Source organism: Rhamphochromis longiceps, linkage group LG1 (genome assembly GCF_057381845.1).
Source record: "Rhamphochromis longiceps isolate RC_006_pf linkage group LG1, R_longiceps_female_GT1.1, whole genome shotgun sequence".
NCBI lineage: Eukaryota > Metazoa > Chordata > Actinopteri > Cichliformes > Cichlidae > Rhamphochromis > Rhamphochromis longiceps.
In genome coordinates this window covers 6,809,177-6,836,489 of record NC_140557.1, presented here as the reverse complement: position 1 = coordinate 6,836,489, position 27,313 = coordinate 6,809,177, and the positions used below count along the sequence as shown (strand labels likewise).

At 39.7% G+C, this 27,313-nt stretch overlaps 1 protein-coding gene across 3 annotated transcripts in view; it reads right to left on the bottom strand.

The window, feature by feature from the left end:
- Window positions 1-21,978: 21,978 nt before the first annotated feature.
- mctp2b (multiple C2 domains, transmembrane 2b) overlaps window positions 21,979-27,313 on the bottom strand; it is a 44,784-nt gene continuing 39,449 nt past the window's right edge. For all 3 annotated transcript variants that reach the window (XM_085416483.1, XM_085416569.1, XM_085416656.1), the window contains 4 exons: window positions 26,413-26,522; window positions 26,048-26,157; window positions 25,446-25,543; window positions 21,979-24,438 (listed from right to left, as the gene is read on the bottom strand). In XM_085416483.1, the coding sequence (XP_085272609.1) occupies window positions 24,391-24,438; window positions 25,446-25,543; window positions 26,048-26,157; window positions 26,413-26,522 (366 nt within the window). In that variant the 3' untranslated portion in view covers window positions 21,979-24,390. The remainder of the gene's footprint in view (window positions 24,439-25,445; window positions 25,544-26,047; window positions 26,158-26,412; window positions 26,523-27,313) is intronic.

The following is a 27,313-nucleotide window of genomic DNA, read 5'->3' as shown; positions in this document are numbered from 1 at the left end:
ACATGACAACATCAAACCACCAAACTTTAGCCGTGCAGCCATATCATTTAACACCGTTTGCCAAAACTTATGCCGGCAAAGGTTATTAAGATTCACAGCACAATCATCATTAAAGGAGCATTGGTCTCAAATGCTCACTGAAAAAATTCAATTTCTGTCTTTTTTTTTCACCCTCACTTGAGAAATGCAAATGTAAACCCGTGGAGGTGAAGATACAGCAAGCGCCACGCCTCAGCGAGCCCATCTGACGCTCATGGAAACAAAATCTTAAAAGCACTGAATATGCGAGGAAGCCTGTCTGCTGAGGAGCCCCCCTCGCAAAACATTTCAGCGACCAAGGAGGGAAAAAAAATACACACACACACACACCAATCAACTCAAGGACTGTACAAAGAGCGGTCTGTCGTTGCTAAGAGACAGATGCAGAATAACCTCCATGAGAAACCTGACCATGACCCTTCCGCCTCCTCCTCCTCCCAAACAGTCTCTCCCTCTCCCACCCAATTACTACCAAACATTAAAGCCCACCTCTGTCACATTAAAGCTGAAAAGCAGGGATGTTGAGGGAGGGGCGGGATTCATGGGGTTTGTTTTAATAAGAAGCTGCATAGAAGATTTTGGATTATTCCTTAAAGCAAAAAGAAACCAATTTTCTTTATTTTTACACATGAGACTGAATGTTGTTTGGGAGCAGCAGGCATGGAGGATTGGTGTTGGTGTGTTTTATACAGGCAGGCGGATGGGCGGAGTTTGCGTTGGATAAGAAGAGGATGGGGGTGGGCAGAGGGAAGTCATCAGACAAATGAGATGGTGAAGATTTGACAGAGAGGTGACAGAGAGTTCAGCTTATAGGAAGCCTGTCGATTAGTGCCTGTGTGGCTGACAGGTGGAATCCCAGGGGCGCGTCTGTCACCGCAGTCTGCTGCCAGGCCCAGCCCCAGCACCTCCGCCACCACAGGAAACACCCATGTGCGGGGATATTCTGCAGACACGGCAGCGTCTCATTGGCCCAACCGGCAGCCCTGCCTCACAAGCAGAGCCTAGATTAAAGCTTTATTGTGCACAGAAACCAGGGTGAAAGTCATGTTAATCCTCCACTAATACATTGCTATCAGTGATCTCTTTTTACAACCCGATCCAAACAAGCTTCCTGGAATGGGTTTTAATCTGACTGAGGGCAGAAGAAATTTTAGGGCCATGTGAAATACTACTTTTTTGTTTGTTTTTATTATGTACTGTTGCAGCAGAGCATGGGAAACTGAAAAGCACAGTGCTGAGAGGGCCTCTGCTGTTGCTAAGATCCATTAACATGCAAATCTTCCTTTTAAAAAGTTTTTTTTTCCTTTTTACTGGAAAGGCAACAGGGGCAAAAGAAAAAATCATACTGGGATGAAGAAAGCAGATATTATGGCACAAAGACGAAGCCAAACACAAATGAAAGTCTTAGAGGATTTACATAGGATCAGGAAACTTCAAATATCTCAATTTTGTTTTGTCTCTCAGATTTTTCAGTCTGCATAGTTCAGTCTTGCAAGGTTGTACAGAAGAGATGAAATAAAGATAAAGACGAACTGTTTTACGTCGAGAGTGATGAAGGAAATATTCAGCTACAGCAGTTTTAATTAATAGTGTAAAAAAATGTATGTCAGTGTAAAAATAGTTGCATTAAGCAGATCCTCTGAGCTTTACAAAGCTTTAGTGAGATCATTGGTTTGCTGGCTGGGCTGCAACTTCACTATTTTGGTTAATTGCTTTCTTAGCATCATTTTCAGCTGTTTTCACTGATGTTGGCATTTTGACAAAAAGAGCATTTTTTCATTAATCCAGATTCCATTAAAATTGCGCTGGTACATGCAGAAGGTTGGTGTGGCCGAGGAGGATGCTAGGGATAGGATAAGATGCAGGTAGATGGTCCACTATAGCGATTATTGTTTGAAAATTGTGAAAATTCAAAACAAAGCTGAGAACACTTTTACAGCACTGCACATTTTAGACATATCTACAAGTTGGTCATAGAGGTTTCGATCATTCCTATGGTGATGAGTCAAAAGTGCTTTAACAACTCGCTACTGCTCACACTGTGCACAGTACAGTACCATCAACAATAAGGCACCTGAGTATAAATTCCCCAGTCTACATTCTACATTTGTATGTCATTCAGCATTCTTTAAATGTTATGTACTTCACATATAGCGCTTTGCTGAAAGCTTCAGAAAAAAGTCCATAGATTTTGAGACAAGGCGCTGCCTGATGATTAACTTCTCTATTTTTAACACCTGTCCTAAACGCATTTGCTTCCCCAAGAGGAGTCTAATAATCTTATTATTTCAGTTATTTATTTTTATTTTATTATTCATATTATTATCTGTGTGCCTGACAACTCACTAGCTACATAAAGCTGCGTAATTAAACATTGATAATTTGTGAAATACTACTATACATCCCTCCCATGCTTTTCCTTCTGCCTATTTGTTGTATGGCTGTTAACAAAGATAAGAGGACTTTGATTTCTCTCTTAGCACTTCTTAATCATCATTCACAGGTCACTGGAATATTGTCCGTGTGCTGTGACCTTTGACCTCTTGATCTCCTGACTGCTGTTTGTTTGTAATCTGCTGATCTAGGAAATTGGATGACAGCGGATTATGAAATCATTGGAATTCCTAAAATTTTGCTTGTTTTAATACAAATGTTTTTGCACCCTGCCATGTTCTGTATCCATTGCTCATAAGATTATATGAAGTCTTTATCCAGTTTCAGTTCAATGAAATGTAGACAAAATGTTTTACCACTGGTTTATCATTCACAATTTTGGAAGACAAAACTGTCTGATTGTTGCTGGATTTGTTCCCTATGTTACAGTTATATAACTCAAAAAAGTTATCCATTATTTCAAAGGGTACGAGTCTATAGTGTGTATTAGACATGTCCATATGGGGGATGGGTAGAGAGAAAAAACTTGTAAATGTTAATGTTACAGTACGATTTTCTCATGAAAGTGGCCTCTTGACATAATTATTGGTTTGAATAAACATTGTTTAAACATGGCTTTTTGAGAAACGTGAAAGTAGCTGGTTTCACGAGTAAACACATTAGAGTTGTACACGCACTTGCAGTGTAAGAGAACCCAGAGGGGATAATGGTCACTTGAGTGAGACAGATTAGCTCAAGACTCACATGTTGCATCTTTGCAGTGCCAGTTGATGCATTAGTCCTCTGAGCTGAGCTATGTAATCCCATTACATAGTTAACGTACATTACATTAGCTTGGTATAGGCCTTATTTAATGTGCTATCAGGGTTACTTTAACAACAGTATGCGTTATAGTTAAAACATGACACATAAAGAGTTTAAGTTTAAAAATGTGAAAATGAAAAAAGTTTTAAAAAAGTCAGAAAACTGTAGATTTATTTTGTGTTTGCAAAGTCTTCATTGATCGTTTGTGTTTAAAGTACATTTAGAGATTTAGAGTCCCATAGGTAACTTTTCATTTACAGTGGTTTTCTAGGTATTGCCAACAAAGTCTTAATGTCAAACACACACACAATTTAAATTAATGAATTAAATCTTAATCAATAAACTATCATCAGTTTTGCATGTGACTGCATGCAAAGAGGGTTCTTGCATTTTAGATGTGTTATGCAATGGGGATTGGGGGGGTTATAATCTGTTATATAACAATAGAGAAAGTGAAATGTAACACTCTTAAATTGGAAGATTCCAGCATTTGATTTTTACCTCTGACAGAATTCTTGTTCTTTCCAACATCTGTAAGATTTTGAATATTTAAAACTTGAAATATTGCTTAAATATCGTTAACCTTTGCGCTTGGAATGTGGTTTATACCTAAAGCAAAGGGTGTAGTGGGAATCACTGGGATTGATTGTGCTGGATTTTGATCCATCTCTTTGTTGAAGGAAGGTCTTGTAGAGAAAACAAACTTAAATGTTGGGTTTTTGCAGTCAGGGAATTTAGTCTTGGGATGATTACATTTAAGAAAAAACTGCACTAAATTTTTCCTTCATCATAATGTATAAGCATTTATTACAGACACTTAAAAAGCTAGAGTCTAACCTACTTTGAGAGCTCAATAATTTGATGGAAACATATTTGAAGGGGAAATTTTCTATTTTTTTTAAGTTTGATACTGACAATTATTGATTAACCTGCTGAATTTTTCCTCTTATTTTATAAACCATATACTCAAAAAATTCCTTTAAAACGGCTGATTATATTCCAAAAGTAACATCATGAAACTTCTTGTTCTGTTTAACCAAAAGTCTATAAAAAGCAAAGATATTCAGTTGATTGTAGAAGCTGGACGAAGGCAGCTGCAAGCCCCAAATATGTTAGAATTTTCAAATTAAAAAGGCCTCAAGCTATAGTTCAGTGTTTAGAAATAAACATAACTGGACATAACTATAGCAAACTTTCATGATGTAATACAAACAATATGAAGCTGTTCTAAATGTAAATATAAGCGTGAACAGTTTTACAAAACAGCTCGACACAATGAAGCGAGCTGACAAGATGATGATCATTATATTCAAGCAAAAAAAAAAAAAAAGGAGAAGAGTGGCGAAAGATTCAGAAGGTCCCATACAGCAGATCTGTCAACTCCATTCAAGCAGCAGAACACAAAACAGCATTTCTATCTTACCTGTATGTTGCCCCTATTATGACATTTTGACTTTATCGTCAAGGGAAACGTTTTGAATAAATATTTCTTTTCACCCTGATTGACTGAGGAGTCGTTTCATCTTCATCAGACTGACTCACACTCTGTCATGAATGGTTTGAACTGTTTGGTACACTCTTGATTTCTCGCAGTGGAGGATATTTTTGGCACTCTGCTGTGGCAAACAGAGTGATGCACAGAGAGAGAAAAGAGAGAGAGGCTCACAGGACTCTCTCGGTAGGCAGTGTGTGAGATCTGGGGCCCTGGGGCCCTTTGGATGGCTCACGCTGAATGGGTGCCCTGGAGAGGTGACCAAGCTCATTGAGAACAGGTTACGAGGGGAAGGGAATGCTTTTGCTCTGCGTTTGGCCCCCTGACCCACTGTCCAACGTCTGCCTTGGCAGCTTTGAAACCCAACATATTTATTTGCAACGCTCTGAAGAGAGAGGGTGGAGCAGCTGTCAGAATAAAGTCATCGTCCTGCTGACAGCTTCATCTGCTGTTGAAGGGCAGCTATGACAGGCGCACAATGTCGCTGCGTCGGCCAGCCGTGGGTAAAGGCCTGTCATATGTGGACATGCTGGGAACCTCCCCTCCTTCCCCTCTCTCAAGCTCCCTTGATATGCCAGAATTATTTCTTTGGCCCAGTTAGAGACATTTTTCATCTCAGAGTATAGTACAAAGATGTCAGCTGCGTAACATGTGGGAACACTCCACGTTTATGCTTTACTGAGCCTCGGTTATCATTATGAGACATAAAGCATCAAAGAGGAATACATCTGTAATGCCTGTCCAGATATACAATGTCATGATATTGCAGAATCATCAGTTTCACTTTTAAGTACTCTAAAGATTGATAAAGAATGTAAATTAAATCATTATACTGACCAATTTTTTATTTGTAACTTATTTATTTGGTGACATATAACATATTACACCTTGCTTTTGTCTTAGATTATATGCAGTCGATGTCTATTTTAAAAATTTGGTGGGGGGTGGGGGAGATCTAACCATACCACCATAACACTGCATGACACAATTTTATAGAAACAGATAATAACATCAAAGCTACCTTCGTATGCAGACCATCCACAGGTAATTACATTAGCAATGCTCTGGGTGATGAAAGCAGCAGCAGCAGCACCGCGACCAGCTGGCGTCATGCTAATATGCACAGGGCACCCAGCATCCTTTCCTATCAATAAGTCATTATCTAAGCCATTCCACTGATGGGCGTCCAGCAGCCCTCTCTGCAGTTCCGACAAAGAGGGTGGAGAGGGCACAAGCAGGTTTGAGTGCTGGAATGCTGCCCGTGTATGAGGAGTCATTCATGCCAAAGAAAAGCAGCAAGCAGCACCACTGCAGCCATAAGAGAGCTTGTCAGACTAAAATTAGCACTCCATTTAAAAATGGAATGTGTTGGTGTGTTCTTGCACGCTCTGGTCTGAAGAGGAAGCACGATCCAAGACAAAGGTATAATTTCTAACAGGGATGGGGGACAGGTCCCTCTCATTTTCAAAAGCCTACTTTTGTGCCTTTGCCCACTTTTAAAGCTTCAGTTTTGTTTGCTCAGCCAGATCTCTCTAAACACTGCGACTATAATCAAGAGAAGCTCTGAGTTTATGAAAATGTTGACACACTCGTCTGAGTCACTTTCGGTTATTACTGACAATAAACCTTTATGAGCAGCAGCAAGTGGCTTCTTTCTTTTTCAAAATGAGCTCTCATGCACATGAATGCTCTCTCAGCTTCTTGGTGGAGACTGTTGGCTATATGCACAAGGTAGATATGCAATGTTAAATTTATATCTGGACATGAGATGCAGTCTGCAGGTTTTTGTATATTTTTATAAAGCGTCTTTAATACAAGGTGTCATGTGAATTTAAGTTTCTGGCAGATTTGCAGTTTTGGACTTTGTGAGTGCATAATTTTGGACCAGATCCAACAGGAACCTGTACAAATTCAATAAAAGGAGAAAATAAAGTACAAGCAATCTGGGGAGGGCCTGAACACATCTAAAGAGAAGACACACACAGACTGGAAGCATTGTGATGCACATCATTTAAGATTTTAGTTAATTGTTCTTTCCCACCATGGCATCTCGAACAGCATTGAAGTAACCGGACCTAAAATAATTAGTTTAAAATTAGTATATTAAATTTATAAAATTTGCATTAAAAAAATAAGAAAAATGTAATAATTTTTTAAAATAACCTTCTGAACTAACACAAGGTAATATGAAAGAAGTATGCTCTGGTCTATCCTGATCAACTCCAGTATCGGACATACTGGCAAAATGACCCCAGACCTGCTGCAATTAACGGAGATGCTACTCCACATGGGGCAATTAGTTTTCCCAAGGGGCCACATGAAAAACTAGGACTGTTGTAGAGGGCCACATTAATACATTTATAGAGATAAAAATTAAGTGAGTTTAGCTAATTGGTAATGCCCCTCACAGCAATCCCAGGTTCACATGTGCCTAACTGAGCTGGATGAAATGGACTTTACATGATCTGCTAGAGAAAAGTTGGTCTTGGGATTACTGGTCCATTCCAAATGTACACTAAGGAGGTTCTTGCCTAATAAATCAGCAGGCAAACCCAACAGTTGACCAGCTTTGTTCACTCAAGTTACTGAGTTATTGTTTATTAGGCATTTGTCAATTTTCACAATTCACTTTATTCAAATCTGAAAACAAAGCCTGATATAGATGGATGAGCACAGCACGCGACCCACAGAGGTCCTGGTTTAAATTGATTGTGCTGTGTGCTGTGGGTCTTCCCCTGGTCTCTCTGAGCTTTCCTGTATTCTCAACTGTCCTGTTATAGCAAGGGCTAAAAAAGGCCCCAAAATATTTTGAAAAATCTGACAATATTATCTTCTAACGGAATGTTTTTAATAATGTCCCAGCTGACCGTCCAATTAGATGAACCACAAATATGAATTTTATTGAATATAGTTATGCTACAAAGTATCTCTCTTGTTACAAATTTACCAAGGAAGAACTAAGTGCATGATTCCAGAGGTCAAAGCAGTGTGTGGACCTTAGATAACTGTGGTTATCTACATGGTGCACTGCCTCCAAAAACAGCCAAGACAGGAAGAAAAAAACACTGAGGAATGTTTCTGAGCTCCACATGCTGCCACAAACTAGCTGAACAAAAGATGGACTTTGTTGCGGCACTAATTGCCCCCCATACACCCACAACATCAGCACTAAATCACTCAGCACTGTCTCCACCATCAGCTCAAATTACCATCCACCTCTAATTGATATGAACAATAACAGAAGAAAGCTTGTTAATGGTGAACATAATTGTCCTAGACAAAAAGGCCAAACACCACAAATCACACTTTACAGCAGGAGCGAGCAGAAGGCGACGTCTGGGCTGCAGCCAGTGAGCTGGGAGAGATATTTCACTATAGATATCCATCTACCACCTGAATCACATTTCATTACTGGGTCACCCACTGAGCAGAACCCTGGACGCCAGAAGCTCCACTTAAACCTAATACACAACATGGCATTGTAAGTAGATTTAACGTTTATGAGTGGATATGACATAGGTAACAACTTGACTGTTCGTGTGCATATTGAAAGGGCAACAGTGTGTGTATAACTAAGCGTATAAGTATGCTCTGTAAAATGTATTTGCAGAATATATTTAATTCATAGATAAGTAAGAAATCCATGTTCATTATTTTTAAGGATCGCCTAAGGACTTTCCATTAGTGCGCGTACTTTTGCTTTTATTACATTTGGCACAACAGTAAATAAGTGCAGTCTGTTGGAGATGTTAAATGAGGTAGACAAGGCTTAAATCCTTCACTGTGCTGATAACTGGCACACTACCCTTTCTCTTTCTAACACACTGCTGAGAGGAGGCGGGTTAACCATCAACTATGATGTGTAACTGAAGATCCAACCCCCCGGCTTTACGCCTCACACCCTCCCAACCCCCCCGTCACTGCCGCCACCACTACACCCACCTCCCCCATATCCCAGCCCTCCTCTCCCCTCCCCTCCTAGCTTCCCCTGCTGCTGTTGTTGGGGTGGTCTCTGCTTCTACTGTCACCAAGCTGCTGGTCTTTCAGCTGTCCCGATCGCTTCCCTCCCGGCTTTTTTTTTTGCCGCTCTCTTGCGCGTCACAAGATTACTGAAGCAGTGCTGACATCTCTATCAACCTGACCTAATACTCTGCCCTTTTCCCTCTCCTCCTCCTCCTCCTCCTCCTCCAGCACTCCAGAATCCATCACACACTGGCTTGAGCCAAACATAAAAAAATGAACAATGAGCAGAAAATTAAAAAAGAAAATATATTGCAGAAAACCAGACATTGTATAAACATTTTACTTCCTCCAGCCTTTAAAAGTAATTTAGATAAAACTGCTCTATCACATCTCTGAAAGGCATTTCCAGGAGGTAGGTAGTGGTTTGACTGGCTAAGGTATTATCTACTGTGTAGCCATGATTTTTAAAATTAAATACGTTCATTCTCACTAATCCATCCTTTTTTTTTTCTTTTCTTTTTTTTGTTTCGGCTGTATAGCAAAGCAGCTTTTTGTTCCACTACATTGATTTGAGAACTATGCGATGACACAAATGTATCAGAATTAATCAATAGTATGTACTGGGTGCTTCTGATTTGGAGATTTTAAGATTGCCAAGTGATACTTGATCTTTCTGTGATTACTGGAGTAAAATATTGTATTACTTCTCACTTCTGCAGAGAGGCATTTTCCCCTTGTTTAACACAGGAATCATTAATTCAACAAGATGCAGCGCAGGTCCAAATACAGATATGCTACAGTTCTATGGCTTGAAATTATACCCTACTTTCATAACCTGTGTAAAATACGTGAAAGAAATGAAGGAGAGATACAGTATAAAGAAAGACAATGTTCCTGTGTTTTTAATGCCAAGGATAAAAACACCGATATATCCTGGGCATTGCTTGTAACCACAGACATTACCGAGGGTAATGAGTAAAGCACTCTGCTTATACAGGGAGTGCAGAATTATTAGGCAAATGAGTATTTTGTCCACTTCATCCTCTTCATGCATGTTGTCTTACTCCAAGCTGTATAGGCTCGAAAGCCTACTACCAATTAAGCATATTAGGTGATGTGCATCTCTGTAATGAGAAGGGGTGTGGTCTAATGACATCAACACCCTATATCAGGTGTGCATAATTATTAGGCAACTTCCTTTCCTTTGGCAAAATGGGTCAAAAGAAGGACTTGACAGGCTCAGAAAAGTCAAAAATAGTGAGATATCTTGCAGAGGGATGCAGCCGTCTCAAAATTGCAAAGCTTCTGAAGCGTGATCATCAAACAATCAAGCGTTTCATTCAAAATAGTCAACAGGGTCTCAAGAAGCGTGTGGAAAAACCAAGGCGCAAAATAACTGCCCATGAACTGAGAAAAGTCAAGCGTGCAGCTGCCAGGATGCCACTTGCCACCAGTTTGGCCATATTTCAGAGCTGCAACATCACTGGAGTGCCCAAAAGCACAAGGTGTGCAATACTCAGAGACATGGCCAAGGTAAGAAAGGCTGAAAGACGACCACCACTGAACAAGACACACAAGCTGAAACGTCAAGACTGGGCCAAGAAATATCTCAAGACTGGTTTTTCTAAGGTTTTATGGACTGATGAAATGAGAGTGAGTCTTGATGGGCCAGATGGATGGGCCCGTGGCTGGATTGGTAAAGGGCAGAGAGCTCCAGTCCGACTCAGACGCCAGCAAGGTGGAGGTGGAGTACTGGTTTGGGCTGGTATCATCAAAGATGAGCTTGTGGGGCCTTTTCGGGTTGAGGATGGAGTCAAGCTCAACTCCCAGTCCTACTGCCAGTTTCTGGAAGACACCTTCTTCAAGCAGTGGTACAGGAAGAAGTCTGCATCCTTCAAGAAAAACATGATTTTCATGCAGGACAATGCTCCATCACACGCGTCCAAGTACTCCACAGCGTGGCTGGCAAGAAAGGGTATAAAAGAAGAAAAACTAATGACATGGCCTCCTTGTTCACCTGATCTGAACCCCATTGAGAACCTGTGGTCCATCATCAAATGTGAGATTTACAAGGAGGGAAAACAGTACACATCTCTGAACAGTGTCTGGGAGGCTGTGGTTGCTGCTGCATGCAATGTTGATGGTGAACAGATCAAAACACTAACAGGATCCATGGATGGCAGGCTTTTGAGTGTCCTTGCAAAGGAAGGTGGCTATATTGGTCGCTGATTTGTTTTTGTTTTGTTTTTGAATGTCAGAAATGTATATTTGTGAATGTGGAGATGTTATATTGGTTTCACTGGTAAAAATAAATAATTGAAATGAATATATTTGTTTTTTGTTAAGTTGCCTAATAATTATGCACAGTAATAGTCACCTGCACACACAGATATCCCCCTAAAATAGCTAAAACTAAAAACTACTTCCAAAAACATTCAGCTTTGATATTAATGAGTTTTTTGGGTTCATTGAGAACATGGTTGTTGTTCAATAATAAAATTATTCCTCAAAAATACAACTTGCCTAATAATTCTGCACTCCCTGTACATACTGACATCGACTGGAAAAGTTTGAATGTGCCCGGGGTTGTTTTGGCTACAAATTTGCCCTTCAGATTTAATATAAGTCCCTTTCACCTCACCGCCGCTGAGTGTTAATGATAAGCAGTCTGAAAATCAAACCAAGGACAACTATGTCCACACCTTTGTTAGAATTAGGCAGGACCACTGTGAAAGTTTACTGCCTGTAAAACAAAATCAATATGAAATGTGGACAAGTGTATGAATTGTATTATGTGCAAGTACGTTTAATTGAAATAAAGGTACTCATGTCTCTATTACGCCACTACATCAGCTAACAGAGCGAGGACAGTCATTATAGTGTATCTACAACGTATTCAACTAGTGCCAAAAACAACATCACAAGATCAGTGCAGATACAGGGTGCTATGCATAGTCTTTCATGGCTGAAGTCTAGTATTGTTCTGCATCTTCTTTCTTAGCATGTCTGACACAATTATCACCTGTCTGTATCTCTCTGCTATGGATAAAAAAGGAGTGCCTGTAATTTTAATGTTCTGCTGAATGAAGAGATTCCAATTCTGTTCTCTTTTCACAAGTTATATTGAATTTAATCCACTGAATGCCGTCTTTGCTTGCTGGCTTCATTCATCCAATCACCCCCCCAGTGTTAGCTTTTGAGATTTGAGAGGGGAATGATTTTCATCTGCAAACAAACTGCAGTTCTCGATAGAATTCCTCTGTCGGTCAAAACTGAGTGTTGTTATTAAGCAACTTAAAATGACACAGTCTGCAGAGGGGCCTGCCAGTGGAAAGATGCTGTCCATTAGCTGTCAACAATGACCACTGGGTCTACCCTCCCATGGGACTGGCAAGCAAGGCATCGTCTCATCCTGAGTCTGGCTGAGAGATCACACAGGCTCCATTGTCTCAAGCAGCCTGGGGTCTTATTGTAGCAGCGGCTCTGGGAAAGGACGAGCCTTCACGTACGTGGTCTGTTAAAGAATGGGCTTTCTCCAGGCTAAGGCCATGAAAACTGTAAGGGATGAATTTAGGGGAACACAGAGAGGCTACGGAGTAGATTTGGAATAGGGGCACCCCTCCTTAGAGGAGTTTGGAGTCCCCTTCCAGACCTCCCTCTCCCGGTGCTGACCTCTCTTCTCCACCTCTGTTTAATAATGCCTGGGCCTTGGTCATTATTTTGGGCAGATGGAGACGGGGGCAGGCAGTGAAAGGAGTTGGTGTCACTCCTGAGGAGAGGATGGTAGGGATGACAGAGAAGAAAAAGCGAATCAGAGAAAAGATCAAAAGCAGAAGCTCGCCTTTCACTCGCCTGAAAGCGCTAAAGAGGATAAGGAACGATCAGGCCTGGGGTCTCCTGTCCTCTCTGGCAATTAGACTCAGCTGATGGAGAGAAAGGCGTGAATGGCAGGGTTCAAGGCCCTCTCTAGGACTCACACAACGGGAAGGAGTTTTTTCCCCAACGCCTCCTTTATCTTCCTCTCCTTTCAGAGTGTCAGAAATGCAGCTGAAATATCTCTCCAAAAAGACAGCACAATCCCCAATGCCAAACCTTAATCACGGTGGCTGATGAGATTGAGGGGGGGAGCATTTGAGAGAAAACACACATTCTTTTCACAATTCATCTTTACACTTTATATGAGACCAGGATTCAAGGGCAGTATAGTAGGTTTTTATGCGATAATTAAATAGAACAAATAAGGGTACACATTTTTATGACAAGAAGAGGACATATTAACTACCAATAAATCACGAGATCTGATTATGTTTAAAAAGTTTCTTAAGGGCTGGAGATGTGGACAAAAACTGGACCAAAATCCATTTATTCCACATTCATTTTCAAGCAAAAAATGGATTCCTTAAAAAATAGAAAACCTAAATGTTTAAACCATGATGCAACCATAAAAGAAAGTGAACTCAGTGAGAAAGCTTAACAAATTAGTATTCATGCATCAGTAAATAAATGTAACTTGAGGGGCAGGAATGAAGGGTTTGTACAATGACTTGGTCTGTTTCATACAATTTAGTATTCATTTTTTGACTAGAGAGCTGTCTTGGGCACGGGCACGGCAACATTTCCCACAGGAACCTATTACCATCTTCTACATATGCAAGAGTTTCAATAAGCCGTCTATCATCCTCACAGAGGGACACGCAGCTTTTCCTACAACTTTAACAGCTTGTCATAAAAGGCGCACAGGGGATTTCAATTACTCAGGTCATCAGAGAGTGAAGAAACAGTATTTGGGTCACATGTATTGTATCTGAGCATATACTTTTTGGTAACGGTTCTGAAAAATCCATTTGTAAAACAAGGAAAAATGAAATGGCTAAGGTTAGTGTAGTTAAACAGCACGAAACAAAAAGAAAACATTTGGGGGATTAGATGCTTTTAAAAAGTAGCTTTTTCTTGGGCTCATTCTTTCAGAAGGGTATTTTGGCCTTGCAGTCCAGACCCCAGATCTCTGTAGATACACCTGCAGCGGAGAATAGAAAGGCTCTGGACAGAACTGAGTCAGACATCAATTTTCAGTATGGCCTGCAGACAGAAGATGACTCCCCCTGCCAGTCTGCTGCTCCTACTTGGCCTCTCATAGGCAAATCCTCCCTGGGAGGAAAGCTGAGAAGAGTCCCACACACCATTAGCATCACTGGCAGCATTTCTGTACACCAACAACAGCTCCTGTGAGAATCTGCTTGAAAGAGACCAGCTGCAGTGACTTGGAGGTCATAGAACTGCCTGTGCAGGAAAGCATTCCACAGCTGAACCTGGATTTGCTAGGTCTCTGTCAGAACAGAACAGAGTCAGATGTTTCTTATGCTCTTGGCAGCGAGGGAGGCAGACGGATGCTCCCTCTCAAAGCAGTCAGGGCTGTAGTTCCACTTGCAATCATCCAACATTTTCAGCAAAGGCAGACTGGGAGTGACCCTGTCTACTGCCAGGATCAACTGGATGCACACTGACCCACAGATGGCCTACAACTTCAAACAGGCTAATAACAACCTGAGCACTCCTACGATTAATCCTCCATCATGCATTATGGAAAAGTAGTCTCATTCTTCCAGTACAGAAAGGACTCTATCAATTCCACATCTGACCCCAGTGGCCAGAACAGCCAGATGCAAGACCTAACATGATAATTCTCAACATGCTTTGCACCTGCTTCAAACAATACTTATCATGAGCACTATCAATAATTAACTTTCTGATTCACCAGCCAAAGGAACATATTCATCTGCCAAGTATGATTTTACTAGATAAAATAATGCACTTTGTGTCCCAAACACTTCTTTCAATAACCTGCTCTGATGCAGCAGTTGCTATGGATCCTGTTTGCTTCTTTGCCTAGTTTTCCTTTGCATTTATGCCAGAGGGACATCAAAACAACTTGTGTCTCTTTCTACCATCACCAGATACAAATTATCCAACAACCTACCTGTGTGATGACCTGCTGGAAGCTGCATAATCTCTGCCTGTTGTGGCACAAATTAGGCTTCTAGTCCTTGGTTACACCTGATGCCCATGGCCCCGGGCCTGTGGGAAGGTGATGATCTAAGCAGTGTGCCAGGAAGCGTAAGTTCTGCAAAAAGAGTATTGTTAGGCTAAAACACACACCCTGGCCATCTTTCCCTTTAATATAGAGAGTTTGAGCCATTGTTGCATTTTTTTTTAAATAACTGACTGTGTCAGAAAATACACTCTCCTAGCAGTGCCACATTTTCCTCCTCTCATTTTAGACTGAGCAAAGACTAGGAATAACAGTGACTCATTATTCCATCCTGAGGGTCAAAGTGCCATTACATGGGATATAAGCAAGTGTTAGTATGCAAATGTTAGCACCTATATATTGTAGGTGGTAATTTAGGGTTAGGGTTCATGTTTTTGTCAATTTTTATTTATTAATTCCTTTAAAACAATTCTATATTTTGTTTTGATGAAAATAAAACCTCTAATCTCACAAGATTTAAATCTATAAGATAAATCTGATGATTACAGATTACAGAATTATTATAATCAATAAATTGTGTAAATGCCTTAGACTGGCTTCAGTGAGCACTGACCTATAGCTCACACTCGGTTAGCTTGAAGCTCAGTTTGAGGCGGTGGAAGGTATGATTATCAGCCACAAAATTTGGGGTTGGGGAGGAGATATTGCTCCAAGAGATGGAGGTAACTTGTGGCTTTATTCACAGGTTGGGTGAGGGTGGAGTGGGAGACTGACAACATTTACTGGTGGTGACAAAACAATAAGACTGAGAATACAAGAGGCAGACATTAGCTTTCTCTCAAGGCTGCCTCCGTCCGTCCTTAGATGGGGTGCGGAGCTCAGTCATTCAGGACATATTCAGAATAGAGCCACTTCTCCTTCATATTTAAAGGAGCAAGTTGAGGTGTTTTGTGCATCATCTGGAATGCTTCCCGGACATCTCAAAGGAGACATGTAACAGGCATGTCCAAAAACAAAACCTTGGGACAAAACTGCGACACATCGATGGACAGAAACGATATCTCTTGACTGTTTTGTTAATGACTCGGTATCCTCTTAAGCTGAAGAAGTGGTGGGGGAGAGATAGGGGAGATTATGGCATCTCTGCTTAGTCCACAACCCCCCACAACCTGGACAAGCAAGAGAAAATGGATTGATTGATGTTAAATTGTAACCTTTAACATATAAGAGTTGATTACTTTGAAATTAGGGTTTCATTGTTTAAACCCTTTGAACAGTGTACCAGTGCAGTCGGGTGGGTTCCTCTGGGAAATTCAGCTGACCTTAAGGAGCAGTGGGCAGGCAGCATGCAATACCTGGAGACCAAATCTCCAGTGCTAAAAATCCTTAATCTTAAAAGAGACTTAGGCTGCAGTTAAACGTTTTTTAAAAAAAACTAAAAAGAAAACTACAGGATAACTATTCTAGTATTACAGGGAATTTATGACATACTGAGCAACAATTTAGACATCTGAAGGAAATCTGGAAATAATTTGTACTTCAAATATCATTAACCACTGGGAACATCTTCTGTTATTAAAAGGTACAGCATGGGCATACAACTAGCCAAAAATAGCTTCCAGGAAGATGGTTGATGACTTCTGCTTCACATACAAGTTGTAATGTGATTTTAGTTGCCCATTTGTTGTTCATTTTCAAACTTGGTTGTTTCTTTTAAATTTTAGGCTTCTTAAATAATTATGTCGGTCAACAATGTTGGCCTCAGCTGTTGTTCACCTCACCAACTATGCTGCATGTGGGGGAAATAATTATTTGATCCACTGCTGAATTTATAAGTTTGCTCACTTACAAAGAAATGAACATTCTCTATTTTTTATGGCTAGTTTCATTTTAATGGTGAGAGACAATTCAATTCAATTGTATTTATACAACACCAAATCATAACATCAATCGACTCAAGGCGACAGAAGAGAGAATATCAAACAAATTTTTTAAAAAAAGTTATAAATTGATTTGATTTGAAATGTTTACAGAAATTCCTTTTTTGGCTACTGCTTGGCAACTTAAAGCATCAACTCTTTTCATGGATTTCCTATAGTCTAGAGACTGGGGTATACATGTGACTTCTTGAGCATGGGGGACCTCACGGTTTTGCAAGACTTCAGTTCATTACAGCAGTGTGTTACAAGTAGTGTTCTTTGTGACTGTGGTCCCAACAGCCCAAAACTCCACAGATCGTCCTGTCTAGTTTTGGGCCGATCCACCACCTTTCTCATAATCTTGCCTCACTCTAGGATATCTGTGTCCTAGATGGCTTCTACAACAATAAGGATAAGAAAAATGAATATGACTGAGCAGAAATCAGGATTTGATTACGAAGACTGATTCTCATCCCAGACTTTGCAAAACTGTTGTAAAAGGAAAGAAATGAGGTTGCAATAGCTTACTAAATGTAATTTCTAAACAATTGCAATGCCTCAAAAGAAAGGATAAATTGCTGAAATGGACAAACTGTTAAACGTAATGGCTAAATAAGTGAAATGCCATGCTTCAGCCACAATCAAATGGAACATTGACAGTACTTTTATAGTCACTTGCTGCTGGGAGCCATAGATCTTAGGTTGGCCACTTTAAAGATAATACTAGAAAACATTTTATATGAACTGATTCAAATGGTTGCAAGAGGTTTTCCAACTTTGAAACATAACTAAAGATCTTAATAACAGGCTGCACAAACAACCAATGGGGTCCTTGTTTGGGGAGGTCAGAAACAGGTACTTAAGTGCTGCATCACATGACCAAATGAGTGTTTATCCACATCTAAAAATTGCCTTTAATAAATAAACAATATAGCACAATATAGTTTGAGTGCTGACTACTAAAAATGCCAGTGTCCAGCTATTTCAAGAAATTATTTATTGGTTTAAAATTTAACATCCTGTATTATTTATTTATTTATTTATTGTCATTGTCAAGAACAATGAAATTGCGTTTGGGGCTTCCATACAACCCAAAAAAAAAGAAGAAAATAATAAATACCCCTTAAAACCCAAGTGTACATATTTAACCCAGTGTGACTCCAATGCAATAAGACAATCCTTAGCAATAATGTTCGTAGAAATTCAGACAAAGACCTGAGAAACATGACAAAATACAACAATGCAACCCATTCAATATTATTGTACTGTGAGATATGATATCAGATATGATAGTTATCTATTTAAGAAAGAGGGGGGGGGGGGGGGGGGGGGGGGCAGGAGGGGGAAGAGAATAAAGATATGATGCACCAATGCAGACCAGTTCATTGCTATTAAGAAGTTGGATATGGTTATTGTCCGTGAGAGGGGGGCAGAGAGTTCAGGAGCCTCACAGCCTGTGGATACAGGCTGTTGGCCAGTCTGGATGTTCTGGCCTGTATAGACCTGTACCTTCTCCCTGAGGGCAGCAGATGGAAAAGGTGGCGCGCAGGGTGATGTTGGTCCCGCAGGATACTGTGCACCCTCCTCAGACAGCGAGTGGGGAAGATATTACTGATCTCTGGCAGACTTGTTCCTCAGAAGGAACAAATGCATTTTGCGCCAGGAAAGTCCACAAATACTAAAAGACATTTTTTGGTTTTTATTTGAGATTTGTTTATGACACAAAATATCTTCCCCAACCTTTAATCTTTAAGATAAAACAACAGAAATCTTAACATCTTACTGAGAGTTTAGCATTTCTGAAAGTTTATTTTTATGGCTAAAAAAAAATTCAAATACAAATGTGTTTTGATGTAATTACTTTAAATAATTGCACAATGGAATAGGTGCATCACACACACATCCCAAACATCAATGGATCCTCCCAGTTGAAAAGGAGCAAAAGCTATAGACAAAAATAAACACTTCAGATTTAAATATGGCAACAAAGACAAAAACGCCTCTAAGTGCTTCAATTGAATTCAAATGTTTTGGAGGCCACAACAAGGTCTACTGTCTTGCACAGAACTTTTCTCTGTGGGTCAATACGTACTGTGTATCTTACCTGACAGTGCTGATTTTAACAGAATTTTAGGGGGGAAATCTGTAGTATATTTAGGGAGTATCTGATGCAAAACAACAACAAACACAGACAAAAGGCCAACATAACATCACTGTGTCGTTCTCACAAAAACTATTTTGCATCTCCTCTGTCAATCAGAGCTCTGAGCTGTTCATTGCCCCAGGCTCATTTGGATCAAGGTCTTTGATGTTGGCCTGCTCCGGGACATCACAGTCGAGCCACAGCCTGTGGGCAGCAGCACAGCTAGTGCACACTGCGCCTGTGATTTACCTGGACCCAGACTCCCTGTGGGATTGTAGAAACTACAGGGGGTGGTAGAAGAAGTGTGGTGTGTCCGCATGGTCAAACTCATGCTCATTAATACATACAACTAATGAATGTTGATTGACAAAGGAAAAGAATTGTGAGAAGTAAAAAAAAACAAAAAAAAACTTGCCAAGGTGTTTCTATAAAATGACATTTATATCGAAATGCTTCCTAGTGCTGTAGTACTAACAACACACGTCTTTTTGTGCATTTCTTTGGATGTTCAAAGAGGTTCAGGCTTAACTAACACTTGTCATAATGAATAGCCTTAAAAAGGCTGAAACCTGCTGGTTATTATAATAAAGCTGTTCCCTATTCTGCAAGTGCTGCTGTATCTTCAACCTCTTGTTCTTCTCCATGCACCTTGGAAGTGGGTGAAGTTGTTCTAGAAACCCCCATTCTGTTTCTCTAGATGGCCTCATTGTCTGAGTTGCGAAGCAGTTCTTTGGACATGTACTGAGTACTGATTTAAAAAAAATCTGTTGAATTAAAAACAAAAGTGCAGACAAATCACTTTAAATGCAAAATCAATGCACATATGTCTTACTATTTGACTGATATAGCATACAGCAGGAAAGAAAATTGACTTTTTTTTATTTTGGCTGTTTGTTCGTAGTCTTACCCTTTGGTAATTATTTCTTGTTGTGTTCAGCCACTCACAGATATTTCCGACTTGCTAGATGCTTCATCTCTCCGTGACATTTGAGATTTGTTGCCAGTGTGCCTGACATTCTGAATTTTTGATTCAGACCTTGTGGGCAGAATATGCTTTAAAATGTTAGATTCCTTCTAACGGAGTCTACAGTAATTCACCTTAAAGCTCCTTAAAGTCTTCCAGTATTGGGTTTGCTTCAACAGTGCTACAGATAGCTGTATCTAAACTGCTATCTGAACTAGATTTCCCAAAAATCTAGTGTTTGAACTGTGTGTTCAAACACTAGAACAAAAACCCATTTTTTGTGGTGCCATTCAAAATCATATTTAACTGTCTAATGCAAGTATTCAGTCACCCAAATATATGGCAGCAATGCAGTGTAGACATGGTCAAGATGATCTGCTGAAGTTCAAGTAGTGTTGCTGACCATGCCCACTCCTTTATGATCACAGTGTACCCATTTTCTGATGACAGCTTCCAGCAGGATAACTTGTTACAAATAGGATATAACGTCACAAAGCTAAGATCTTCACAAACTGGTTTCTTGAACATGCCAATAAATTCATTGCACCCAAATGTCCTCCACAGTCATCAGATCTCAGTCCAATGGAGCAACTTTGGGGTGCGGTCGAGAGTAAGCTTCACATCATGGACATACAGCTGACTGTGTGATGCTATCATACCAAAATCTCAGGAATGCTTCCAGCACCTTGTTGAATCTGTGCCACAAAGAATTAAGGCAGTTCTGAAGGTAAAATTGGTTCCAGCACAGTATTGGTAAGTTGTAGCTGATAAAGTGTCCCATGAGTGTAGACCCTCCTGAGAACTAGCCTATTCATTTCTGTCCTCTGTAATAGACATTGGTTTTTGGTCAATATCTTTTAACTTATTTGAGCTACTAAATAGAGGACATCCTAAGCTTTCCACTGATATCTCAATAATAATAATCATGTGTTCGGGTGGCCTCTTTTAGCTCCAAAGAGGAAGTAAATCACAAAAAAGTTCAAGGGGAAGATTCTCTTTTCCTTGGTTCTCAGAATATGAAAACTTCAATTTTACTTGGAGTAACACTGTAAAGCATTGTGTAGCCTTCCATTCATGTCTTCTATGACACGACTTTTGTCTATTACAGTTAAAATAATTGAGCTTAAACTTGGAAATTAATAGATTTTTACAATACTGGCGGTATATTGAAAAAAATAAAACACTGAAATGATACGAAACGTACCCCTAATTACATTACAAATTTTACAAGACATGCTTCAAAAGGCACCATCTCAACAAACACAGTAGAAAAGCTCTATAACTAACTCGAGGTTTGGAAGACTTGCTTTAGAAGTCAGCCTCAAGTTGCAACTCATGGTACTGCCAGAAGGGTTGTTTTTTTTAACCTCACAAAGACCAGTTTGTTTGACAATTGTGATCACAGTGTACTTTGCCAGGGTCTGGTTAAGCATCCCATGACCTGGCCCTCTCAAGGAGGTGGGATGAGGCATGATTCAGTTGAACTTTGGCACATTAGGCATGTAGTGTGATAAATATATCAGGTATGTTAGAAGGCAGAGTGCCACTACTTCCAAAAATTGCCTCAATTAATGGAATCAAAGCACTTTAGTGATGCAATATAGCAGACCTACATCAGGCGTATTCTGGAGCAACGGCTGAGTGTGAATGAATGCGTTTGTGGGTCAGTTGGCGAGGTTCCCCTGACAGAGCTCTTTGGTGTACTAGATAAATGCAAGTCCCTGGTCTTTTTGTGCTTGCTTTTTATAAGACTTTTATAACTTTTGACCAAACGTCATATTCGATGACAGCGGTAAAGAGACATTTCTAGAGCATAGGTGCAAACTATCAATTTAGAGCCATATTAATAATAATAGCCAAATAAATGGGAAATATACCAGGCTTTAAAAAAAAGAAACATTTTTACGTTAACAAAGTGTCTAAAAATCCCTTGAAACTACAAAATCCCAAGATGGTGCTTTGTTTTCTTTGACAATGTGACACACTGTCTGGAGACTGTTATCCAACTGAAATTGATAAGTTTCAACGTGCTGATCTGATTCCCAGCCAGCCTACTTTATCAAAACATATTAGCTGATTAACAGTTGCTGAGAAGAGGTCAACAGCAATGATGGTAACGATAATTATTCTCATCATCAGAACAATTTTGTGATAATTATACATCTCTTGTGATGAGAGGTAATATTTGGAAACAGGAAGACACAGCTGAAAAAATGAACAGATGTGATCACACTATTTTACAAGTAGCTGACTACATGCATTGATCTGAGCTGTGTTTTTATTGGAACCAATAAGATCTCTGCGCAGAGGTAAACACGTTCAACATACTTAAAAAAAACTAACAAACAAAAAACAAACATAGTCATACATATTACTAAAGTTTTGACAGGCAGCCAGAAGTTAAAATAAAATGTCATATGACTTGACATAGGAATTGAGACACAAGCCAAGCAGTCGAGCTTGCTGTGAGTGAAGGTGCAAACAGCTTCCTGCTAAGCAAACGGTCTTGTGCAGTGATGGGAATCATTTAAGTGCCCATTAGATCGTTTCCCACCTACACACACACACACAGACATGCACACAGAGTTCATACTGAATTTAGTTATTAATGACTTAATAAAAACTGTTAAGGATAATATTGCGCATCCACAGCTTCACATGCAGCGCGCCTCTCTGCACACATCCAAACACAGGCACAGCTGAATGTTCTCTGGTCCGATATTGAGTTATGACAAGTCTTTCGAGACCTACTGGCCACAGTATATGTGGTTCATCATAATGCAGGTGCCACGTCACATTAGTCTCCACGTGTGAACCATGATTTTACTTGGTAATTCTGAAGCCTTTCGCTGCCTATACATATTCATGCTGAGCCTATAAGTGTCAAATTGAAATGTCCTTCCAGTGTCCTTGACAGCAGGTTATTAATATTGAATACCCAAATTATAACTAGATGAAGAGATATGCAGGTCATCACCTGCCACAGTCTCCACACCTTCTGTCCTCAGACAGTTGGACAAATCATCAAATTATTGCATATATTGTGTAGCACCGTCCAGGGTATTATATGCATATCGCATTGAGCAGCTATTTGTCAACAGGAAGTTAATAAAACAATACAATGTTAACAAGACTCAATTATACTCAAATGCGATATCTAATGAGGTCAATCCTCAAATAGATTTGTAAAAAAATGTATACAAAAACATTGTTCTTGTATTACTTGAAACCAGGTTTCCTCTAATTTTCCTCATTTCTCATTTAAGAGGCAGCTAACTGAGAGCCCACGCGCTCTGACTTAAAAGCCATAAAACCCAGGGTATTACTCGGAACAGCAACATCTTAACTATTCCAATTCTCCAATCCTTAAATTAGTGAGGCTGTTGTTGCTTGTGGCTGGTTTTAAAATCCACCTCCTGAGCCGTGTGCAGCCCAGTACCAGAGGATTGTCTGGCTGCTGTGCTTGATAGGATGCTGGCTGCAGGCATCTCGTCACAGCAGCTGAGAGGAGGTCAGGCAGGTCCTCCTGCTTGTGGCGACGCCCAAGGGCCATCAACGCAGCGGGGAGCCCGGGCGCCGGTGAGGTCTCGCACGGCTTTGCCTTGCTTCATGAAAGCCTAATGAAGAGAGGGGGCTCTGAAACGGTGCTGTTAGACGCCCACAATCCTGCAGCAAGGGAGTAGGGAGAGGATAGATGATGCTTGCAGATGAATTCAAAGAGATGCAGCACAGAGCTGAGAGAGTAGAGGCAGATAACATACCGCCAAGTGTTTGTGTGCAGATTTATTGCTGTTAGAAATGAAGGACACAAAGTCTTCTTCAGTGATTGCCAATAATAAATAAAGTGTGTACAGAAGTGGCCCCACCCCACTAACAAGCAAAGAGTAAAAACAACAGAGTACAGTCCTCTGTATAGAATGTATGAAAGCAATCTAAAAACTTAATGTAGGCACATATCCTTGCATGTAAAAATAGGCCCATATATCATGCAAAAATAAAATTAGTCACCATTTTATGAGCATATCACTTTATCTATGCTTAAAGATAAAGGAATATGATGCATAATTTGTGGCCAACTTTACATTATCCATTTATATAAACATATAAAAAGGTGCAAGTTAAAATAACTGCGCCTGTAAATCATCACTAACATTTAAAACCAGAGACCTTGCACTTCCAGAAAAATATACCTTTTTTAAGTAACATGTTTAATTCGAAATTTACTGTAAAGATTATTTCTCTTAAATTGCATAAAAGATTTTAAGTATGTTACGTAAATTAAAATATGTACAGGACAAACATGTATAATCATATTACAAACCAATATTACAGTTGAGTTCCAGATGGCACAGCCCGAGGCGAAGAATATAAATTAAAGCAGCTTCTAATTATCAATCTTTAAGAGTAAACTGTACATAGAATGCACAGACATTAGTAAATATTTAAAGTAATCTGTGAAAAGTCCTCAGTAAGGACATCTTTGGCTGAAAGCTGTTTAGGTGCTGGTTGAATGAGGCAGTGAATGAGGATTCGTGCCGGCTGAACAACCTGAAACCAACTCCAAGTGAGAGACCGCAGCGCTCAGACAGTTCCTCCATCCTCCTGAAAGTGTTTTTAGGTGGGAATCCCACACACAGCAGCATCGGGTCCAGTATTCATACAGTCTTCCATCCACAGTGCATTCTACAAGACTTTCTTCTTCCTGCTCCCTCTCAGCTCACTGTACTGAACCTGGAAATCATCACATTTTATAAATTTAAAATATCAAACAAAAGTACCTTAGACAACAACAGACATCACTCAACAGAAGCAAGCAGTTTAAATTCTTCCCATTTATGAAGTGAAAAGCAGCGAGTTCTTAAGGTTCATTACAGGGTACGTACTTTGATATTCTGATAATGGAACGGTATATTATTTTGTACACAGTGGTCAAAAAAAGATTAGTTTAAAAGTTTAGGATACTTTCATCATTAAGTAAAATTAAAATGTGTTTTCTTCACTTGTTGTAATATTTTTTGCAAATGAGAAGAAGAAAGTTCTGTCACTACCAGCACTGAGAGGGAGACCCATAGTCATCGTTCATACACAACAACAACAAAACAGAGATACTGGAAAGTCACCGTTACGCAACCCAGTGGCCCAAGGGCATTGTAGAAGGAGAAGAGACAAACGGGGTCAAACAGCTTAGAGAGACAGGGACTGTGAGGAGCAGAGACGACGGCGGGTAAAAAGAGAGAAGACAGAAAGGAGAGTGCGAAGAAAGAGAGGAGAGGTCAGCACGGAGATCATGTGCAAGAGGAGGAATGAAAAAGAAACTTGTGAATAGTACTCACTTAAAAAAAACAATGTTTATATAGCTTATAGGTGCAAGGTAACCATTTTGAATCTTACTGAATGTAAGATTCAGTAGGACCCCATAACACTCACGACAGCTTTTGAAGCTGAAGTGTTGGTAAGTACGAACAGGAGACACCAGCAGCAGCAGCAGCAGCAGCAGCAGCGTCTCCCGTCTCAGCCTGGGAACAGCCTGCGTTACAAAGCTGCTAAGCAGCAGACCTCCACCAGGGATGTATCGGGACCAAAACACAACCAAAATTATACAGGGCTACATAATTATACAGATGGAGCTAATTATACAGACAAGAGTAAAGAATGCCTGGGAGTTGTTGTAGTAAGATGCAAAGCTAGCTGGCTCTGGGATTTTGGGCTTCCTGGCCGGCTGATCCAGTGGAGCTTACCTTCTGCACATCTGAAGGCACCCTCGACAGGAAATCAAGCACTTCATTGTTGTCAATGCTGTACGGGTTCCGTAATTTCTTGGTGAATTTATTGATACCTAAAACAAAAGTTCACACCAACATATCATTAACACTAGTCTCCTGTGGCTGTGCTCTTTGTTTCCATACAAACAAATACTTGCAGGGGAGACTCATGCTGTCCAAGAAATATTGCTTTGAGTATCCCCAGTATGTGCCTTTTTTGTTGTGTTATTGTCACTTTTTATAGCTGAAAGACTTACACCACTTTACACTCCAGTCATTCAGCCAATAAATTTATCCAGTAAAAGTCTTAACAATAGGATATACATCATAGTCAACATCACTAACATAATAAGTTGCAAATGTTAAAAAGACACAGCCGGAAACATATGGAGCAAATACTCCTTCGGCCTTACATAGCTGCTGGATAATAGAAAGATTCAAACAAAAGAGATAAAATTAAAGTAGAGGAGGGGCTTTTTTCTACGACAAACACTTACAATAGTGGAAAAAGATTTTTGTCATCAACACAAAACAATGAACACAAAAGAAATGAAATAATTACCACATCTACAACTCACCCCATATTAAAACTATGTAGCGTATAGGGATGAAGTATGTGATAATTGCTGCAGTGATGAACACCAACAAAGCCAAGGCTGACAGGAACGGCATGGTCCAGTTGAACATGCTGACAAATAAGAAAACATCAGTCAGAGTCAAGGAAGGATTTTCTTTCTGCATTAATTCAGTGAAAATAAACATAAAGTACAGTACTTATTAGAGCAATATTAAAACATAGAACAACAAAAATAAATGATGCATAATTATTAACACATTTCAGGAAAATGACAAAATTAAAGTCAGTCATAAACATGTCTGATTCTTGAATTGGAAAAATCAAATGGATACAGCTCTGAAATTACAATACATTGTTATCTCTTACTTTTTAATCCTCTCCCCTAAACAAGCGATCCCGTCGAGAAGGTTTTGAACGGTGAGGATGATGTCTTGGACCATGTGGATTTTCTCTATGAGCCCTTTCCTCTCGGACTCCTAAAGCAGCAAGAAAAAAAAAAGACAAAGAAAAATCTGCTTTGGAAAACACTCAAAGGCAACACAGTGGTCATGAAAAAAACTGCAAAAACCCTCAAAAACAACAACAACAACAAAAAAAAAAAAAAGATAAATACAAAGCATCTTCAGTTTTTGCCTAATATGGCCAATTTTATTTGGAGCAAAAATATTTTTAGCAAAAAGAATAAAGCTCTCTCAAAGATGTGAATTTAAAAAAGGTAATGAACAGTAATAGTGTAAACTGTGTTGTTTTAAGTACTAATTAAAAATGAAGGACCGTGTCTTCATGGTTCTAATTAAAGGTTTTGCACCGGTTGACAATATTCCTGCAGTAATAGCTTGTGACAGACTGACAGACGTGCAGCTCATTAAATTACTCTTAATGCTTGCAATCAGCACCAAACAAGCTTTGGTTTTTGCTAAGAGAGTTACTTAGTAAATGTTATGGTGCAATATCCACCACTTTTTGCTCTCCCTTCTAAATATAATAATAATAAATTAAAAATAAAGGCTGAATAAAATAATCTCTTGTATATAGAGTTTGTACTGGACTTCAGTATTATTTATTACACATTTGAAATAAAGTATGGACACTTGAAAGTAGATTAAACAACAAAACTTCTGTGGGAATTTGCAGGCTCGAGTATAAACTAACCCTGCCTGTTCAGCTTTGTTTGCACAGACTGATAGGTACAACATTTCCAAAACCGCAGCTTTGATCAATACCAGGAAACCAAACCCGTAAACACACTCATTCAACTCTGATGAAG